Here is a 19,134-nt window from a genome sequence, read left to right on the forward strand (position 1 = left end):
GTACCAGAAGTAGCCCAACACCCACACACCCCAACACCAGAACTGTCTCACCAGGGCACTGCTGCAATGATGTGAAACACCCAAAATGAGCCCTCGTCCTGTCTTTGTGCTCCAGCCATCACCACAGCATTGCCATGTGAGTGTCAAGCAGGAGGGAGTGACACAGCCAAGGCTGCTTTTTGCAGCTGCACGCTAAGCAAGGACGTGCCAGTCACTACAAACACATGCATGACCTGGAAAGCACTGCGCCTTTTACATGACCATTATGAAGATGTCTTCAAGCTGCTGTGTGTAAGCCAGCTAGATTTTATTCCCCATGAGCTTCCATATACAGACACTTAACCTCCCCATCCACTGGAAACCATGATTAGTCATCTCCAAGAAGGAACGGGGTTGCTTTCTTCCTGGAATGTCAATTCTTAAACATTGTGCACTGCATCTTGAAGGAAAAATGCTCTCCCCTCTTTCTGGCAAAACAATGAAGCTTGAACACATTTTTGTATGCTTGTGCAAGGCAGCCGTAAACACACTTCCATCTGCACATCACACAAGGCTCTCCCCTGCACCGTGTCTATTTGAGTCCTGTGTGTTTAACACCCTACACACAACAGCGCTGTGTTTATACGGTTTCAGCTACAAGCCGCTAACATAAGGAATAGACGCTTGGCTTGAGGCCCAGGTAATTCATCCAACTGAGGCAGCCACTATCAGACAGACCTCTTTTAGAGAGGAGCTTTCATGACTGGGAACACAGTGCTGAATGTGCAGAGGCACAGTCTGCACGGGTGGTCTCCAAGCACCTTAAAAAGGACCATCTGGGATTAATGGTACAGCTTGAGCACACATGAGCCTCAGCCGTGCAACACCCGCTCATGCAAACCATTTACCTCCACCTCCCACTCAAACTCACTCCCTCCACAGCAATGCTTTGCTTCAAATGTATGGATTTTGCATGGCCCTGAATAATCCAAGTCCCCATTTCACCCCAGCTGCCATGGACTTGCCAGCCCCAGGCCCCAGAGCTACCCTCCTGTGCCATAGGTCCTTGAGCCATGCCAGGGCTCTGCCCAGGGGCCATCCTCTCACTCTCCTAGCAGAAGGCAGAGGCAGGTCTGCTCGTTTGACACCATCAGCCTAACTCAACTTAGTCAGGAGCTGCTCAGCTGTAACAGGCTCTGGCTGCTAACAGAGTTTCCAAACTAGCCAGTGCTCAGAGGGATACTACCTTTCTTCTCCAGAGGCTGGACTTCAAATCCTCCAACTAAAGGCTTCACACAAGTCATCCCAAACTTCACAAGCTTGCAGGTCTCTCCCTGGCCTTCAGGGACAGCACTCCATCACACATGCTGATCAAGAAGGGTGCAAGCAATTACCCAAATCCTCACCAGCTGCAAGATCCCATTTTTAATCTGCAGTCTCACATTGTTCACATTTGCAAACCTATTTTATTTCACATTTTTAATACAACACTAAAAATGTAGAGCACTGGCTCTAGGGGCAATTTTTCTAGAGCTGAAATAGTTGCAGCAACTTCACAAGCTACACTGCTCTGTCTGATCTCCCATACCTCTTCCAGGTACCTACCAGGTTTGATGTAGCTTTAGACAACATCATTTTTATCCTCTATTTCACCGTGAAAAATGTTTACTGGCATACTACTGCCTCCATCCAGACACATCAAGAGTTCTACAGGTGTTTATCTTGCTCCCAGAGGAAGTCTGGGCTGCTTCTTTCAGCTTCTACATTTGAGCTTAAATACTCTCGCTAACCAGGTACTGCTTCAGAAGTCTGAGTTACTTTTCTTACAGGTAGAGTAAGAAATATTCTGCAGCTTGTTAAAGCCTATGTTTAAGTAATAAAGCTGGTTAACTTAAATATTTGAACTTCCTCTGCCTTAGGCAGTGCTTTCAACCAATAGCTGCAAGCACTGTATGTGAAGCAGCTCATTTTTTCTCTTTGCAATTAAAACCTTTCAAAGGGACATAGTTTCCTTCAGTTATTTATCTATGTCAGAAGAAATATTTCTTTACTCAAACACTGAACTCAGAGCTAGGATACCAAAACCACAGCAAAATTTAAACTGTTAAATTAGGGCTTTATGCCACTAACTTCAGGGGGCTTCCCTGCTTGAGTCGAGTCATTCAGCAGAGCTTTCCACCCAGGAAATCCCAGACATCTCCATTGTTCACAGGGCCTGAACTAGCAGTTCCTCACTTAAGTCTGCTCGTGGTGCTTTCACAGCAAAGCAAACCTCGTCCCTGAGACAATCCTTGCAGAGTAGCTCCAAACTGCCTCCTTGCAGAAAGCAGTAGCTAGGGATATACTCCAGTGAGAATCCCAATGGCAGTGCAGTTAATTCTCTGGGACAAGGTCTTTACAATACCCTTGTCCAGGAGTAGCACATGCTTCTATCCTTGTAACTGCAGATGTCTGCAAGTCATTAGCATGCTCAGCAATGCTCACTGAGCAGCCACTGATCATACACTGTGACAACACCAAGGGCAGTGCTGAGCCACCCTGCTGTACAATGGCTGTGAGCTGAATGCAAATCAGTGTTTCTTCACTCATGTTTTTGGAGAGAACCTGGACCACTAGAAGACTACCTCAGGCTCTTCTATATTTTTTGGATGCAAAAAACATAACCAGCCACCTGGGAGCTGCACCTGCTTCCACACGGCTCTGGGGAGCCACAGCGCACACTGCAGCTCGGGGATCTGCAGGCACTCCTAGGTCATCTGACTTTGTGGCCTCCCACCAAGTAGACAACTCACTTGGTCACTGGCACCTTGAATGAGCTGGCAATCCCTCATCCTGCTCAGCACTCAGGTTAGGCCAGAGAAATACTACAAGTACAGGAGCTGGTTTATCAACATGCAGCAACTTCTGCAAGCTAGGGTCTTCTCCAAAGCAGTTGTATTGGGGTGTGGCAAGTTACCCTCCTCCCTCTGGCCACCCACGTTCAATGTTACTGGTCAGTTGCCCAGCACATACGCTGCATTCTCTGTTAAGAGCATCGAACTCACATACATCAGCACTAAATAGCACAGGAATACATAATCAGCACCACTATAAATAGGGTCCTGCAGTCCTGGTTTAAAAGCCTCCATGTCTTTATCCTGACTTCTGACAGTAGCAATGTCCAGCACTGGTGAGCTCAAGCTGTGGTACCAGAAGTCACTACCCTTTCAAGTGTCACACAAATTTTCCTGGCATTCACCAGCCTAGATTTTTTGCTTCTTCATAGTTGCATTTTTACTACATTGCTATTAAGAGTTACCAAAAGAAATAATCCCCAGAGACAACTAAAGCTGTTTCCATTTGACTTTTAATTAGATCATTGATCTTGTTCTAGCGGTTACATGAGCTATAGGATATTTGCATGCAACCACACTGGTAATCAACAGCTGGAACAAAGCTGAAACAACACGATTAACATCCCAAACCTTCCTACAGACACTATTCTAAGTCTGCTCAGACACCAACTTGTCCCCCACAAGGGAATCTGGTAACAAGCCATATCTGAGCAAGTGACAACTGCTCAGAGAGTCACTGCAACTAGAGTGACATCAGCAAACAGCAGCCCTTCAGGAACATCCAGGGGCTGGAGGAGGCTCAAAGACGCCTAGACTTCAGATTATCTGGGAGACCAACAAGGAGAATTACTTCTATTTTTGCAGAGAAACCCTACAGAAATTGACTGTCTAGCTGTGATGGTGAGGCAACATACAATGTCTTGCACCACAAAGATGACAGTTAGACATAAATTTTGTTTAGCAAGCCAGCATTTCCTGTTCTGTAGCAAGAATCAAAAGCAGAGATAAATCCAAGATTTGTGTCTTACACCATGGCAGATACAAAGTATATTTATTAGAATTGTCAGCTCCCAGCATGGAAGACGCATCAAAGACAAATGCAGGACCCTGCACATATACCTTAAGTCTTTGCTCCTGTAGTCTGAGACCAGGGAAACCTGCTTCTACCACTCACAACAAAGGGAGGATCTACACAAAGGTAAAGTTCATCTCCAAGATGTACTCATCAGTGTTTTAGCACTGAGACTTAAACTAGTTCCAAGACCTGGCTTGCCAGTATTTGCCTATGGAATGTCCACTAAAGCTGCTGCACCTACTACTGCAAGGTTGTTGTGAGAAAAGGGAATGCAAAACATTTAATTACACCAATTAAAGGAAACACAGATAGAGCAAGTTAGTATCTAGCCGAGGGGAACAGTATTTCCTCTTTGGTGTTTGAATAACCTTCAAATGCATGTATCACGGGTGTTTGCTCAGCACAGCTCTGTACGCTGTGCCTTCTGCTGCAGGGCCCCAGAGCAGATGTGTACACAACTTAGCTCACCAGTTGCTCATTTTGGGCCCACCAACTACGACAGTGCACTTTAATATAGGCTCAGAAATACAGGATACATTGTCTCCTTACAAGAGAGGCCATAGACTAATGAAAACCAGTAGGCAGCCACAAGCACATACGGTAGCCCAAAACTGCTGTGGGCTGTGAGCTACAAGAGTAGAGCAGCCACCAGCTTCCTATTCCCCAGGTCACGCTGGGGCAGCCCCCAGGACCAAACATGCTCACAGCACTAATGAAAAGGATAGGAGTTGGCATTTCAGAGCAGCATTAAATAGCTCAACTCAGAGCTCATCACACAGGTTTCAGCACTAAAAGTGGGTGGAAGCACACCAGCCATGGGCTAGCAGTAGCCTCCAGTGCTTTCAGCTGCTGCTCTGCAGCAGAGCAGCCATGCAGAGGGCTGTGGCCAGTGTTGCACCCCACCCAGGCAAGCAGGAGACAGCATGAGCCACCCCAACAGCATGGAGGAGAACAGAGGGTGGCTGACAGCCTCTGCTCAGCACAGCACCCACACCATGCCAGAACTGAGTGCAGCAATGCGACAGTGGGATGTGCTGCAACAGCCATTGCCCAATTTGCCCCTCTCATCAGGCAGGCTGAGTGTCAGCATGGCAGCCTGTGCCCACCTCGCCCTCAGAGGAACCATACTTTGGGAACTGTGCTGCCACGCAGCCTGGCCAGCTCATGCTGGAGTAATTCAATGCTCTGACAAATAAATGCGTCATGATTTACAGCATGGCCTGAAGCAAGGAAGAAGGAGCCACAGCCCATGATGTCACTGCAGCCCACAGTCATTTTTGTGCTGTTACTGGGTAATGTTGGCAGGAGAGTTCATGCAACCTGCTGCTAGACGAAAACAGCTTGTCCCTTTGCAAGAAAGGCCATAGCATGGATGGTCAAAGCTCTGCCACTACCAACTCACCAGCCTGATCAGTAAAACTTGCTATATTTCAGTGACCCAGGCAAATTAACTCTAAAGTATCTCCTGAATTTATGCTTTAAGACACTGCCTTCTGTACTTACTGGTTCCTCCCTGTTAGTTTAGTTGTCTACTTCTCCAGGTTGCAAGGAACAGCAAAGGGCCATCACCTGACTCAGAGGAAGCATCCCACTAGTAACCAGAGAGTGAAGCTGCTTGTGTGGCCATTCTTCTCAGACACTTTAGAGAGACAGGGATGTTTTCCTCCAAGGGCAGTATCAGCAGGAGGTTCAAACAACTTCAACCCATCACACCAGGGGACACAGGATTCAGCTACTCCACCCTCTGTCCACTCCCAGGCAGCCCAGGGCAGTGTCTGCTGCGTTACCACAAGGGAGGATGTGCTGGGCAATCCTAGCTTCCCCAGGAACTTGGGCAAAACTCCATTTGGCTGCTGTTTGAAGTGGCCTAGCTTGTTTTCACTAACACAAAAAATCCAGTTTATTCTTGCAGTGGTTGTATCCCAGTCACCATGTACAAGCACAGTAGGAATTAGACATCTCACTAGAGATGTTAGACTTCAACTGATTACAGAAGAATAGTGCTTACACAAGGACTTGCAATCAATTAGATGAACCCAAAGCCCACCACAGTAGATCCAATCCTCACTGTGATATTATGTTGACCAGATATTATGTAGGCATCTTCAAAATTCAAGGTTAGTTGCAGGAGGGACAGAGAGCCAAAGGATGCTGACAGACAGGTTAGAGACCACATCAGAGCCCAGAGAACCATCTGGTTAAGATACAGCATACACTTATTGCAAGACTTTTGAGTACAGAACTGGGATTTATCTCCTAATGATGACCTAGAAGAAAGTCCTCCCTATTAGATTACAGAGCACTAGCTCTTCCTCAGGAGGAACACAAACAGGCAGGAGTACAACTACACAACCTTTTGCCTTGTGGGGAAAGAAAATCTGCACCAAATCCCCAGAAGCAGAACCTAGGGGGGAAAACTCACTAGAGTTTCATTGCACAAATACAAATAAACAGGCAGAGCTTGCTTAGTCCATTGCACGGAGCCTCAGATCTCAGTTACTCAACTCTGAACTTGAGGTCAAGTTCTCAGGAAGAGCAAGGGTAGCTCTACTCACCCCACCAGGTGAGGGGTTGCAAGAGGGTGGGGTATCTACTTTTACAACTAACACCAACAGACAACTACAGCAATCAAGAAAATATACAGAAGCAGCTAGCACAAGTTTCACAGACACAGTATTTTCATGAAACTGCTACTCTTATTCCTCCAAAGACCACCTAAATGCACATATTGTTCCACCTCCACCTTTGACCATTTACAGGAATTCAGCCTGCAACAAGCTAAGCAGCGCCATATAGTGAAGGCTGCAGCACACTGCTCAGATCTCCTAACAAGGGTAGGTGGTGCCTTCCCTTAGTCTTTTCTTCATATATTTTGGGTTAGATTCTTCCCACAGCAGTTAACGTTTAGCTACAGAACGTTTCCTTCCTCTGACAAAGACACTTGGTATATCCGATTCTGTTTTTCTTGCCACATCCAAGTTGATTGCAGCTACCCATCCCCACCTACTTCCACCCACCATGTGTGTCCATCACTGCTGTGGTGCCCCCCCTCTCCCCATGGGTGGGTACTCTACAACAGGACCCACAGTGCTATCAGAGGACACAAAAAAAGCAAGAAAACCCCACAGGCACCTACAGTTTGTCTACAGAAAGCCTGGCTACCGCACCAACAGCCAGAGTCACACTCAATGCTTTGTAAGCAAGAGCCCCTGTGACAGGCTCTTCAGGCACACTGGTACCACCACACCAGACAGAGCCAAACACCAGCTCACTGAGCTCTGTGTCTTTTTTACTGTAATGACTTATGAGTCAGGTGACATATTCATGAGCTCACTATCATGCTAGGCAATAAAGGAAGACAGGCCCACCTGATGCTGGTGGCAGGGACCTGCTAAGCATCACAGTACAGCAGAGGTTTGTTCACTCCAGCATCACCAGCAACACACTTTCACTCTAGTGTGCTTGCTAAACATGCATTAGTGGTCTAAACTTAGCAGACCCTTGTTCAGGACCCAAACAAGCTCATCAAAGACTTTTTCTGAGGGGCAGAGAGAAAACAGAATTCCTCTGCAGCCTGGGGGATTCAGAGGCCATTGTTTTACTTCCCATTGCTTGGAGCAGACACAGAACAATGCTGGCAACATAGCAGCATGACCACACACAAGGCTAACCACATTCTTAGGTTACAATTGTAGGCTAGAAAAGAGTTATCCTAACCCATTTAGATTTAAACATCCCCATGTAAGTCAATACAGGACGTGGCATTAGAATATGGAGCAGTTAAGATTTCAGTCCATCTTGAATAGCTGGCATAGCCTTCAGTGCCTTAAATGAAAAAGCTGTTTAGCACATTAGTCTAACTGGCCCCAAGTAATTTTACCGAAGTTTGATCACTTTACAAGTTTCCGCTCATACGTAAAAGAATGCAAGAACAGTCTGTGTAAGCTACCTTAAAGTCTCCTGTAACTTGGAACTCAAAGTTCAGGCAAAGGCACTTTTTTAATAGACCAGCAGTCCAACTACTGAAACAGAATGTCCTGAGGAGATCAAGAATCTTCCAAAGGTAGCTGAAGCTACCTCCAGCAAAGAGGTCCACTGCCCATCTACCAAAAATTATTTTCAAGGGGAAGGACTGTCATATTTCCAAGAAGCAGAAATCTGCTTCCAAGATACACTGGATATTTTCCAGAAAGCAGCCTCCAGGGAAGTCACAGATAAGTGGCAGACAAAATGCAAGTATATTTTGACTACCTCCTTATGATGTGTTAATAGAACATTGAGTGAGACAGAAGAAACCTTAAATGTACACAGGCTGAAAACACATTTTCTTTTTTCCAGTTTTCAAGGACCTAGCTCTAAGCATTACAGGACAACATGATTACTGTTTTACAAGAGACTACTTTTCCCTCTAGAAATGTGCAGTTTGCTTTGTCACTCTTTAACATGCCAGCAGCATTGGGAAGAAAGTTTGTTTCCAACTATTTTCCTAAAATGAGATTTCTGTAAGGTCCTCAGACTCACAGGTCATGATACTTTCACCTTAAGCACACTATAGACCACAGTTTGTGCATCAAGTACTTGGTCATTAACCAAAACCCCACCCAATGCACAGGTTAGGTTTGGTCAGCACTTCTGCAGCTGGGATATGCCACCACAAAACTCTGTGTGAGGCAAGTACCAACAGACCATGACTCTGGTACAACCCCATCCTCTCCTCTCACCCATCTCCTTCCTGGCATAGCTGAACTCCCTGCAGGCACTGCAACAGGACACGGGACCACCACAGAGACAAACCTGTGAACACATCAGACAATTGTAGCCAAGGCCAGCACTGGATCCTACTGCCATGGCAGCAGATGTGCCACTGCCCATCCATTTACTTGCATTGCCACTTCACATCTTGTTGTGAGGCAAGCCAGGCCAGCTCACTTACCTGGTGAAAGTGCAACCTGGCAGAGAAACCATATTTTTCAGTTTGCTCAATCTGACTGTAGCAGCCCAAGACTGCAGTTTTACTCAACAAGAAAGCTTGGCACCCATCCTACCTCTCCCAGTGACACAAGGCTGCTGGGTGAGCAATGGCCATGAGAACACTGCCAACAGGTGAGCAGCACAGTACGCACCTAGGACCTGCCAGCTGCAAGCTTGGGTGCAACTTGGCAGGTCTCGCCTCAAAATCATTTGCCAGGTTTCAGCTACACAGTTCTGTTTCTAAGCTACATCAGTTGACTCCTATTGCCAGTTACCAGGGTTTCTAGGGACAAGCTCGATGCCAAATTAGCTTTGACTCCTCTCCCTTCTCTGCTAAGTAATCTGTAGAGTCGATCAACCCCTTCAGCCAAGAGCAAAGCCCTTGTGCTCTACATTCCTGGCATCCTACTCCCAGTGCCTGTCATGCAGCATGCCACTCAGCACCCAGGAATTTGCAATTATCTCAGTCTAGCAGACAGGGAAAAAAGCTAGACTTAACACTTGTTAATACTTGAGCAGCACAGCAGCCACCTCATGTTGAGCAGAAGGTTCTGTGAAGTCACCTGCTCCCACAGCAGCTTTTTCAGAGCATTCACTCCCGTCTTTGCTGGGTGACACAAAGCACCTATGTGCTTCATGGCCTTTTTTACAGTAGATCATACATGCAGTCAATTTTGCATTGAAGTGAATACACTTCATGCCTAGAAGAAAAGCTTCCTGAAACTAGCAAAAGACTTTGAGCAGAAACTAAACAAGGGGTGACAGCAGCAGGAGAGGTTGGGCTGCTAATGTGCATCCAGAAAGGGTTGTGGTCAAACACTGTGTATAGGCAGATTTACTTTAAATAGACAAACATTGAATGCCAAAACCTTGCTACTGAAAAGGTTTTAAAATGTGGTTGTAGTACAGCAGCAGTAGCTGAGCCATAACACATGGCTTCCAAAATGTTCCTGGAAGTTAAATAATAACTGGAACAGGCACTGCATCCACTTAGCAGAGGTCTGATGGCATTATTAATGCCAGAAATCCAGCAGGCCCAGCTGGAGGTTTTCCCAGTTGATTTGGCTTAGAGTTGGCCCTAAACACCCCAGGCCCTAAAGACCAACCTGGTCTTTACCTAGAGCCTTTACTATTTTTTTTTTCACTTCAGCTCCAGGGTCTGCAATGGCCCTGGTTTTGTTCAACAACACAAAAGAGACTGAACAGTAGAAACAAAAAGAAAGCCTCAAGTTCTTCAGAACTGCAGAGAAAAGCACACCAGGGCAAGTAGAAAACTCAGTGGACACTGCACCTGCAGGACAGGTGCCAAGGGCTTCAGCCCTTCAACCCAGTAGAACACTGCAAGGCTCACTCAGAATGTCTTTTTTGGAAGGGGCACTCAGAATGCTTTTTCAGGACAGACTCAGTTTATCCAGGACTGTACAGTAGGGCTCCTGTGCCACTCCTTGGCTCTAGCTCAGGTGGCAGAGCATTGATGGAGCTGTACACTCCTTCATGCAGAGGCTGGGATATGGCAAAAGCATTAGCAGTCAGTCATTCCATTCTCTCAAAGCTTCAAGTTTTCTCAGGGTTTGGGTTTTTTAATTTAATTTGGTTTTTTTTTAATAGCCAACACAATGCAAGTAAGCTGTAAAACAAATAGACATGTCTTAAGTGATTACAGACACCCTGCAGTTCAGCCTAACCACGTAAAGGAGTTGTGCTGCTGCAGCAGCATTTCTAGAAAGGAAGTCACTGAAAGCCAGACCTGACGGGAGTAGCCTTGATCTCCCAAACCCGTCACCCTCGGGAAGTTCCACAGACAAGTAGGAAGGCAGCTGGAGCAACAACATTTTTCTAGGGAAAACAATACAATAGGAGGGGAGTGCTGGCCTGGTGTTGGAGCTAGTCTAGCAGCTGCCACAGAAAGGTGAGCTCTGATGTTAGCAAAAGCTCAGCCCAGGAATCAGCAGCTGCAATTCGAACCCCATTGAGCGCAAAGGGAATCCATCTCTAAGGAAATAATTAGCACCAGCTTCATTCCCAGTTGCAAATACATTAGCTGTTCTACCCAGGGAGGAGAATCTGCCACTCAGGACCAACAGTCCTCACTTTTTGTCCAAAGCTGCTTTTACACATTAGTAGAGAGAAAGAGGGTATCCAGCTACAGGTTTCCGGAGAGGGCCAGGTCTCCCCCAAACTGGAGAAGTTTCTGTTTTCTTGCTATTGTAGTTGAAGCCTTTGAAGAGAAACAGCTTTTACCTTGGCCAAGCATTTTAGACAACTGAGTAGAACTACGCTCACCCAAATTCAGCTGTGCAATTCTTCGAGGCCAGATTCATCAGGAAGCAGTAGTTATCTGGCAAAGAGCTAGAAAAGGCATTCACATTCCTTCCCGGAGATCTCTCAGGCATTCAAATTACTGCTTTACAGACTACGCTGTGGCCACACCTGAGCTATTCCCCAAACGGCCACCGAACGCATTCCTGAGGGATCATCCGCAATCCGACGTGCATGCCAGCAGCCTTGGTCTCCAAGCCTCCAACTACCAACCAACTGCATGCTCCAGTATGGCACAGGGACGCAAATTTCATGTCAGCCTGGGTGGCAGTAACTCAAAGTACCCATTGTCTGGGCTTAGCAGGGTTCCTTGAACATTTCCTGCCGTAACCTACCGCAGCAAAAAAAAAAGTTTGAGGAGAAAAGTGCAACCCTTTTCAAAAGTTGCAACTGTGCTTAGGCAAGCATCGGTGCTAATGTGAACACTGGCATCATCTACTGGGCTGCGGTGAGCAAAGTCTCCCCACTTTCCTACGCTACCTGCGGCTGCAGCTATTTCCACACTGCCATCAGAGTCTGGCTCCAGCACCCTGCCAGAGCCCAGGTACGCCCAGCTAGAGCAGCATCGTCCTGCCGCGCACTCCTGCCGGGCTGCTGGAGGGGTCAGTGCCTGGACGAGCTGGCCACACAGGGAGAGAACACGCCCTGGCACTAGGTTTCTTCAGGAAAGACCTGAAAGCAAAGCTTCATCTATGAAGTAGTGACCAAGAGGGACGCTGAGGAGGACAAGAGCTCACTGCTAGCTCCGACAGCCGGGCTACGGGGCAACCCCACGGCACACACAACTCTTTAAAGACAGAAGCCCCTCAGCTCCTGAGCCCGTAGCCCCCACTGCCGTGAGCCCCGTCATGGTTCCATCAGGCAAAGGTCCAGCGCAGGAAAAAACACAATAAAACGAGAAAACAACAAAACGGCCCGCTAGAGACGCACTCACCGATGGAGACCAGCTTGATGCTCTCCCGCTCCAAGAACTCGAGGGCCACCGAGACGTTCTCCAGCTGCATCTGGCGGAAGGTGGGCCGCTGGTGGTACTTGCGGTACATGCGCTTCTGGCTGAGCACCTCCAGCAGCGCGATCAGCCGCAGCCCGTCGCTCAGGTCATGCTGCAGGTTGCCGATGCGCTTGTTGACGCAGCGCAGGTGCTCGTTGCACCAGCGGGTGAAGGTGTTCTGCTGGATCCGCTTCCAAGGCGCGTCCTCCGCCAGGTCCTTCTCGGTGGCGGGCATCTCGCCGTCGGGATCGACCGCTCTCCGCGCGCCCTGACCCCGCGCCTGCGTGCTCATGGCCAGCCCCGCTCCGCCTCCTCGATCCGCTGCGCTCCGCCCGCGCTCCGCCCGGCCGCCTGCGGGGAAGGAGGGAAAAGAGTGAAGAGCGCGCAGCAGCGGCCCCTCTCTTTTTCTTGCTCTCGCTGCTGCCGCTGCCTGACCCACCCGCTCTGCGCGGGCCCGCGCCGCCGCCCGGCCTTTATCCGCCGGGAGCGGCACGCCCTCCGCCGCATCAACCCCGCTCCCCGCCGCACCGGCCCGCGGGGGCCGGCCTGGGCCGGGCCGGCCTAGCCTAGCCTAGCCTAGCCTAGCCTGGCGTGGCAGAGCCCTTGATGAACGGGGGCCGCGCTGGGCCGACACTCACCTGGCCGAGGTGCCGGGCGGGGCTGGGGCGCGGCCCCCGGGCACGGGCAGGAGTGCAGCTGGGCTGGAGCTGGTTCCCGGCCGGGGTGCAGACCCCTCGCCCCACAGACAAATGAAACCCGCAGTAGGAACAGGAGCGCTGCCCTCCAGCCACCCGCACCACAGCCCCACTCAGGCGACACAGATCAGGCTGCCAGCCGTATACCGGCCACGGGTGGAGGCAGCCACGGCTGGGTGAGCCCTCGCCGGGCCTGCAGAGCTGTGCAGGGTGGCGGGCAGAGCCGGGGCTCTGGGCTTGGTGGGATTCGGTTCTGCACAGCCTGCGCCCGGAGCGGCTGAGGGTGCTCACACGCGATGCGATGTGGCAAAGGGACAGCGAACTCTGTGCCGACACACAGGATTTTACCGGCCATTTGAAAGTACTAGAAACTTCTAAAAGCAGTCAATTACGGTTCGAATTCTCGGGGGTTCTTTGCTTTCCCCCCCCCCACTTTTGTGGCTGGTTTCCTGGCGCGCCACTCCCTGCTGACATACAAGACTGTGACTTGCCGCTGACTCATTTGATGACAGCAGAGTCAACAGAACTACTCCAGCTGCCTTGCTGCATACTGAATTTTTGCAGGTCGCCGAGACATCTCATGACACTTCCTGGGTCTCTGAAAGCTGCGGTGAGCTGTCCCTGTGTGTCCCTATCCCGAGGAAAGCCTGTGCCGACCCGATCACCCTCCCCTTGGGTGCAATCCAGCACGGACTTACGGTCTTGGCTTTGCTGCCAGGAGCTGCTCCACTGATTCAAGCAAAGTGTGTTACCTATTTACATCAAGGCTGCCACACTGAAAGGTGCAGGTGTCTATCAGAGAAAACAAATCCATTAAAACACAATCAATACAGTCTTATTTAATTAAATTGCTATAGTCATTCTCAGGTAGAAAATTAGAATACAGATGTCCAATTGATTTTCTTTTCAAGGGTTTTTTCCTAATCCCTCCACTAAACCATCACACCATAGTTTTCTCTCCAGTGACCTAATAGATTCTTCCTCCAGGCCAATTTATATTAGGTGCATTTGTTAACAATGAATTAAGAAAGAAGCAGATATGAAGGTGAGGTAAAGTGAGAGTTATGTCTAAACTTCTATTGTTCCCTAATCAGCATTGCCTCCTGTTTCAAAACTATCAAAGAAATCAGAGATCAGATTTAGTATACTGAAATGTTGAGGTGTATCTTGTGGCACAGCAGCCACTGCCCTTTTCTCAAATTACAAAACCAAGCAGCAGGAAGCTTTTATTATTCAAATAAAAACTGACATTAAGTGAGAGTTTTAATTCACAGCACAAAACCAGTGAAAAGGCATAGAGATACTGCAGTCAGGGCAGGTTGTGTCTCTGCGAGCAGCTCTGCTGTCAGCACCGGCTTGTCCAGCCCAGGGGAAAGCAGCCTGGAAACATGGAGCTGAGCCTTTTCTCAAGGACTTCTCTCCCATCATCCAGTACTTCATCTTTTAATAGATACTAATTGCTTATTGACTTTGGCCTGGGTTGGGACTCCTTAGCAACCATTCCACATCCGGATTAGCTGATTGCTTATAATATTTTTATTTCCGTTCCTTTTCACTCCCACACCTAGTAATGCACACGATTTAATATCATTTTGTGCCCATGCCGTGCTGGAAGTTGAAGATTCAGACACTGTTTTTTCTGTAACAAAGGCAGTGAATAGGAATCAGACAGGAAAAAGACAGAATTTGTATTAGGACCTCTATTTTTAACCAACGTATTTAGTTAAAATTTTCAATAAAAGTAATTTTTTCCATAGACCCAGCAAATTTTCAGCCCAATGTTATACTGTGCAATGACATGCTCTTCACACATAAGGACAGTGGTTTCTTTGAGTGGTTTTCCACCTTTCCATCCATCCATCCATCCATCCCATCAGAAGCACTGAGGCACAAAAGCAGGTGTGAAGGTTCTCAGCAAAGCTCTGGCACAGACATGCAAGTCCAGCTCACCCTATCAGGCTCAGAACAAGTGGCACAGTCAGGGCTGTTGCTATTGTGACCATGCAAGGTTGGTGGGGTACTGGTGGTCTGCAGTAGCCCTTGTCACAGCTGCCCCTCCCTGCACATCACAGGGCTTTTGATCAGAATTCAGCCTTTTTGCATCCTGACTGCTTTCATGATTATTGGGAAACAAAGACTGCTTTATGGGAAGAGAATGAAAAAAGCAAAATAATTTCTGCTCTGAGGAACAGATCTTGTTTCGTTCCTTTCTTCCCAGTCACAGATGATCCTCACAGCTACAGTCTGATCAAGATTTCTGGTTGACGGGAAGCGAAGAGAGGCAGCCCCTGCCTGCATGGCACCCCATCGCCTGCACGGGTGACTGAGATCAGGAGAGGTGCCCTGTCTGAGACCTTCCTGGCCACAAATGTGATATCCAGCTGTGGCAGCAACTGCAGGGCTGGGCATCAATGCCTGGTCTCATCCACTGATGAGAGAGTCCCTCTGTACGGCTCTGTGATCAGATTCCTCTTGGGGCCACATTTGACCTGAAAAACTGTATTTCCTTTGAAATTAAGTTGGAAGACAGTTTAACACAAGTGAACCTGTGTTTCATCAGGAGACAGAGAAATAAAAACAAGCTAAACCATGAATCTGTACTTGCTGGAATACCATCTTGGTACTGTATATTATTACAAATGAACTAATGTGTGCCTTGCAGAAATACCTTATGTGCATATTTATATGAGTAGATACCTGTGTGGATCTATGTATATAGGCAGAAAGGGAGGGAGATTTCAGTACTGTGCTCCAGGGTGGATACTTTTTTCTTTTGATTTGTCCTGTATGACAAGGATCTTTCCATTCCATTCTTTACTTGCTAGATGCAGATACAAGGAAGGAAGAACACAGTCATTGCTTTCTTGGTTCTCTTTAAGCAGTTGTAAAAACACAGCAATTTTTTTTTTTCACTGTTTTAAAAATATTCTTCCTCTATGGTAATTCACCACAAGGCTAAATTTAAAGACCCTGTTTAATTCAGCAGCAGAGGGCTTCCTTTGCCACATACTCACTGTTTTATCATAGAACTGCTCAGAATATTTGTGTTTGAAAATATAGCCTTGACAAATAGAATAAACTGTAAGGGCAATTCATTATGGCATGCTCTATTTTTAGCAAAAAGTCACTGCAGAATGTCTCTCAAACCAGAATATAGCATTAAGTTCTCTGAAGTCACAGGGAGTTGCTTTGCTGACAAAAAAAATGAGGAGCACAATTTAAACTGTAAAGGTAAATAAAAGTTGGCTGGCCTTTGCAGGTCTGTTGCTGCTCTTTTTGGGATCATTGACAGTCCTTAATGTAAGGACATTTATCATATCCTTAGGGACCCTGGAATGGTACCATGGGGCTCCACGGTGAACACTTGCCATTAGTTTTTTGGAGCATACTAACAGCACAGGGAAACGGCAACTCTAACACTGGCTGTTTCATTAAGGAAAAGTCTGTTGAAGCCTGGTTTTGCAAAAGCAGAAGGGTGTGGGGAGTGGCAGCATGGGCCCTCGCTGACATCAGTGAACAGCGCATGATGGGGTGACTAATGAAGTCAGGTCTGTTTCAGGGTAATCGACTTATCACAGTCTCATGTGATGATATGTTCTTGGATTCCTCCAAGTCATGGGCTGTACATGAGAGAGCCCAGCCATTTGGAACACTGTACATGCTCTCTGCTTGATGCATTGTTCAGCAGCAGCTAGCTTTGATTGTAACAGGACAAGAATTGGAATTAACCTCAACTGTTAATCCAACATCTGCACACTTTTCTTGGAGCAGGAATCGGCCATGGCTGAACATTCAGGCTGAGTCTTTGCAGGTAGAAGGATTTTTCTCTGCCCCTGGCAGGTCATGCTTTAGTTATCACCTCTCTGAGGATTTGTGCAACAGAAATGTCACCTTTTAAAGATTTCAGGGGTGCTGCACAAGGAGCAATGACTTTTATTTTTCCCCACGCTACAACTAACCCCACACAAGTGACTTTGAAGATGCATCAGATCTCAGTAGAAATGTATGGTGAAAAACCAGCAGGATGCCTCCATCTTTTCCAAGGGTTTCTGTCAAAGCAGCAGCACACTGACGGTTTTTACCCTGGAGCTGTCAAAACTTGTGAGTTGTCAGGGCAAAGGCTTGGAAAAAGAATAACTGGGCCATGGGCTATAGTACCCGGGTAGCTTTAGAAATTTATCAGGAGATTTTAAATATTTATAATTTTTTGGCACATAATAGCCTTATCCAAACACAGGACAGCATTGTGCATTAAAACAAAAGCCGTGCATAACAAATGCCATAAAATAAATTGTAGCACATTCAAGCCAGTGTGCAGATGCTAATCCTCACATCCTGCGGGGCAGCTCATCCACTAACCTAGCACCCAGCCAGTAACGCTGAAGATCCAGCAGCTGAGGCTCACAGTAGTTAAAGGTTTGCCTTTTCAGAAGCCGCAGGCAACGTAACTTGAAGGGATTTCATGACTAAGTGACCATAAATGGCATTGCTGCACAGTTGGCAGCATCAAGTCTGGTTCAGCATCACAGCCAGGTCCTCCCAGCCTCCTGTGTCAAAGGTTTCCAAACACACTGCACATTTTCTTCACCTGTTACCTATTTACTGCGTTCTGAAAGATAATAGAAGTGTTCCTTCTCAATTGATGAAGTAGTCATTAAACCTCTCCTTTTGTTACCAAGATCTCTACCAAGTGAAGCCAAACCCAGACAAGCCGTTCAAGTCAAAGCATGAATCAAATGGATTGCATCATATGGACTGCATTTTCCTTATTCAGCAGCTCTATGGAAGGCAAAGAAGCTCTTCATTATACAGATATTGGCTAGGAACTTTGATACAACTTGTTCTGAGGTTTTCCATCTTCTGTTTTCTCCTCTGTTATCCAAGAAAGACAGTAACATAAGTGCCTGAAGCAGCAGTTCAGCCCAAATCAATCAGAGGGATGTCTTTAGGTAGAGAAATCTCTAGAACTATGCTGAAAAATAAAACTTGTTCTAGAATTTGCATTGAAATTTATATTTGGAAAGTCTATTCAGGCAACAGTTACTTCTAGTAGCAGTTGTGTCTGGGGCAATTTTCATCTCTCTGTGTCTGGAAGAACATGGGTTTTCTTCTGCACAGAGTTCTTGCTGCATTATATATGTGTATATATATGTCTTGCTGCATTATATATGTACCCAGAAGCTGAAACTTGTGCCAAATCCATCTGGCAAACAGTGTTTCGCCAGAACTTGCAGTGCTGCTTTTGCCTTGGGTCCCAGGGAGACTTGCAGCTGGAATTTAAAGGTCTGGTTTTGACACAGGCTGTAAACAGCCCAAGAGCAAGGCTGCTTATGCTTTTTTGCTATCCTGAAATCAGAGGAGACAACTAAACTGAAATCTATCTAGCACATACTGGAAGAGCAAGGACAGGGCATTCCCTGGGAGTGTCTCATGCAGGAATTCACCTAATTTATTTGTCCAAAATACCCTTGCTGCTTGTTCCCATGGAAATGTTATGGAGGTCATCTCTTTTTCTTGGTTCATCTATTTTTCTGACTGATAAACTGCTGCAGGGTATTTAATTTTACTTCTGATTTGTGAAGTTGATTTTAAATGAAAAAACACATAGTCACAGCCACATATAAGCATATCTCTTTCCAAAATCCAAACAAAGTTATGTCAGTACCTGAAGACAATGCTTAGCAGTGCAAATGTCCCCACGGCAGCGCCTGCTCTCAGCCAGAACCTCCCCCCACCCCCAGCACCAGGAATGCGGTGATGGCTGCGCTGTGGGTGTCCGAGCGAAACATAGCTTACCCAAATAAATGTGACTTGACATATCAAACATGACGTTGAAAAATAATTTGAAATAGCAGCTCATTTTTAAAATAACTCAGGATCTGATTTCATGACCTGGGAAGTCAGATCCTATACAAACCCACACAATGCTCCAGTGTGCAGCTAATCAGGGCTTCCTGCCCCTAGCAGATACCGCAGGCAAGGGCCTCATTAGGCATTTTCTCTGCTTGCTTCCAACCTTACTTACTGCTTGTGTTTGCACTCAGGGTAACCAGAGCTCTCCTCCTAAGATGATACACCCATTTTTCTCAGGGTTTTAATTTCTTTTTTTGTGCTTTTACTCCGTGAGTTGGAGTTTGCAGGAGTGACAGTGTAAAGTTGGAATTAAGCATCTCACATCTGCCAGAGCTCATGGACTGCACAGAATTCCAAGTGTTTCCCAGTTACTCTTCAGGAGCTGTAGTAACCTGAGATACAGATGAATAGTTTTGT

At 47.1% G+C, this 19,134-nt stretch overlaps 1 protein-coding gene across 7 annotated transcripts in view; it reads right to left on the minus strand.

The window, feature by feature from the left end:
- FLNB (filamin B) overlaps positions 1-19,134 on the minus strand; it is an 89,139-nt gene that overhangs the window by 58,772 nt on the left and 11,233 nt on the right. For 3 of the 7 annotated variants that reach the window (XM_086846713.1, XM_086846715.1, XM_086846712.1), the window contains exons 3-4: positions 13,563-13,656; positions 12,113-12,520 (exon numbers count right to left, since the gene is read on the minus strand). In XM_086846713.1, the coding sequence (XP_086702839.1) occupies positions 12,113-12,461 (349 nt within the window). In that variant the 5' untranslated portion in view covers positions 12,462-12,520; positions 13,563-13,656. Of the gene's footprint in view, positions 1-12,112; positions 12,613-13,562; positions 13,657-19,134 lie in introns of those variants that run through there. The other 4 variants (XM_086846716.1, XM_023935379.2, XM_086846714.1 and 1 more) reach the window with 2 other exon arrangements.

Source organism: Cyanistes caeruleus, chromosome 11, assembly GCF_971803275.1.
Source record: "Cyanistes caeruleus chromosome 11, bCyaCae1.hap1.1, whole genome shotgun sequence".
In the NCBI taxonomy this organism is placed as follows: domain Eukaryota; kingdom Metazoa; phylum Chordata; class Aves; order Passeriformes; family Paridae; genus Cyanistes; species Cyanistes caeruleus.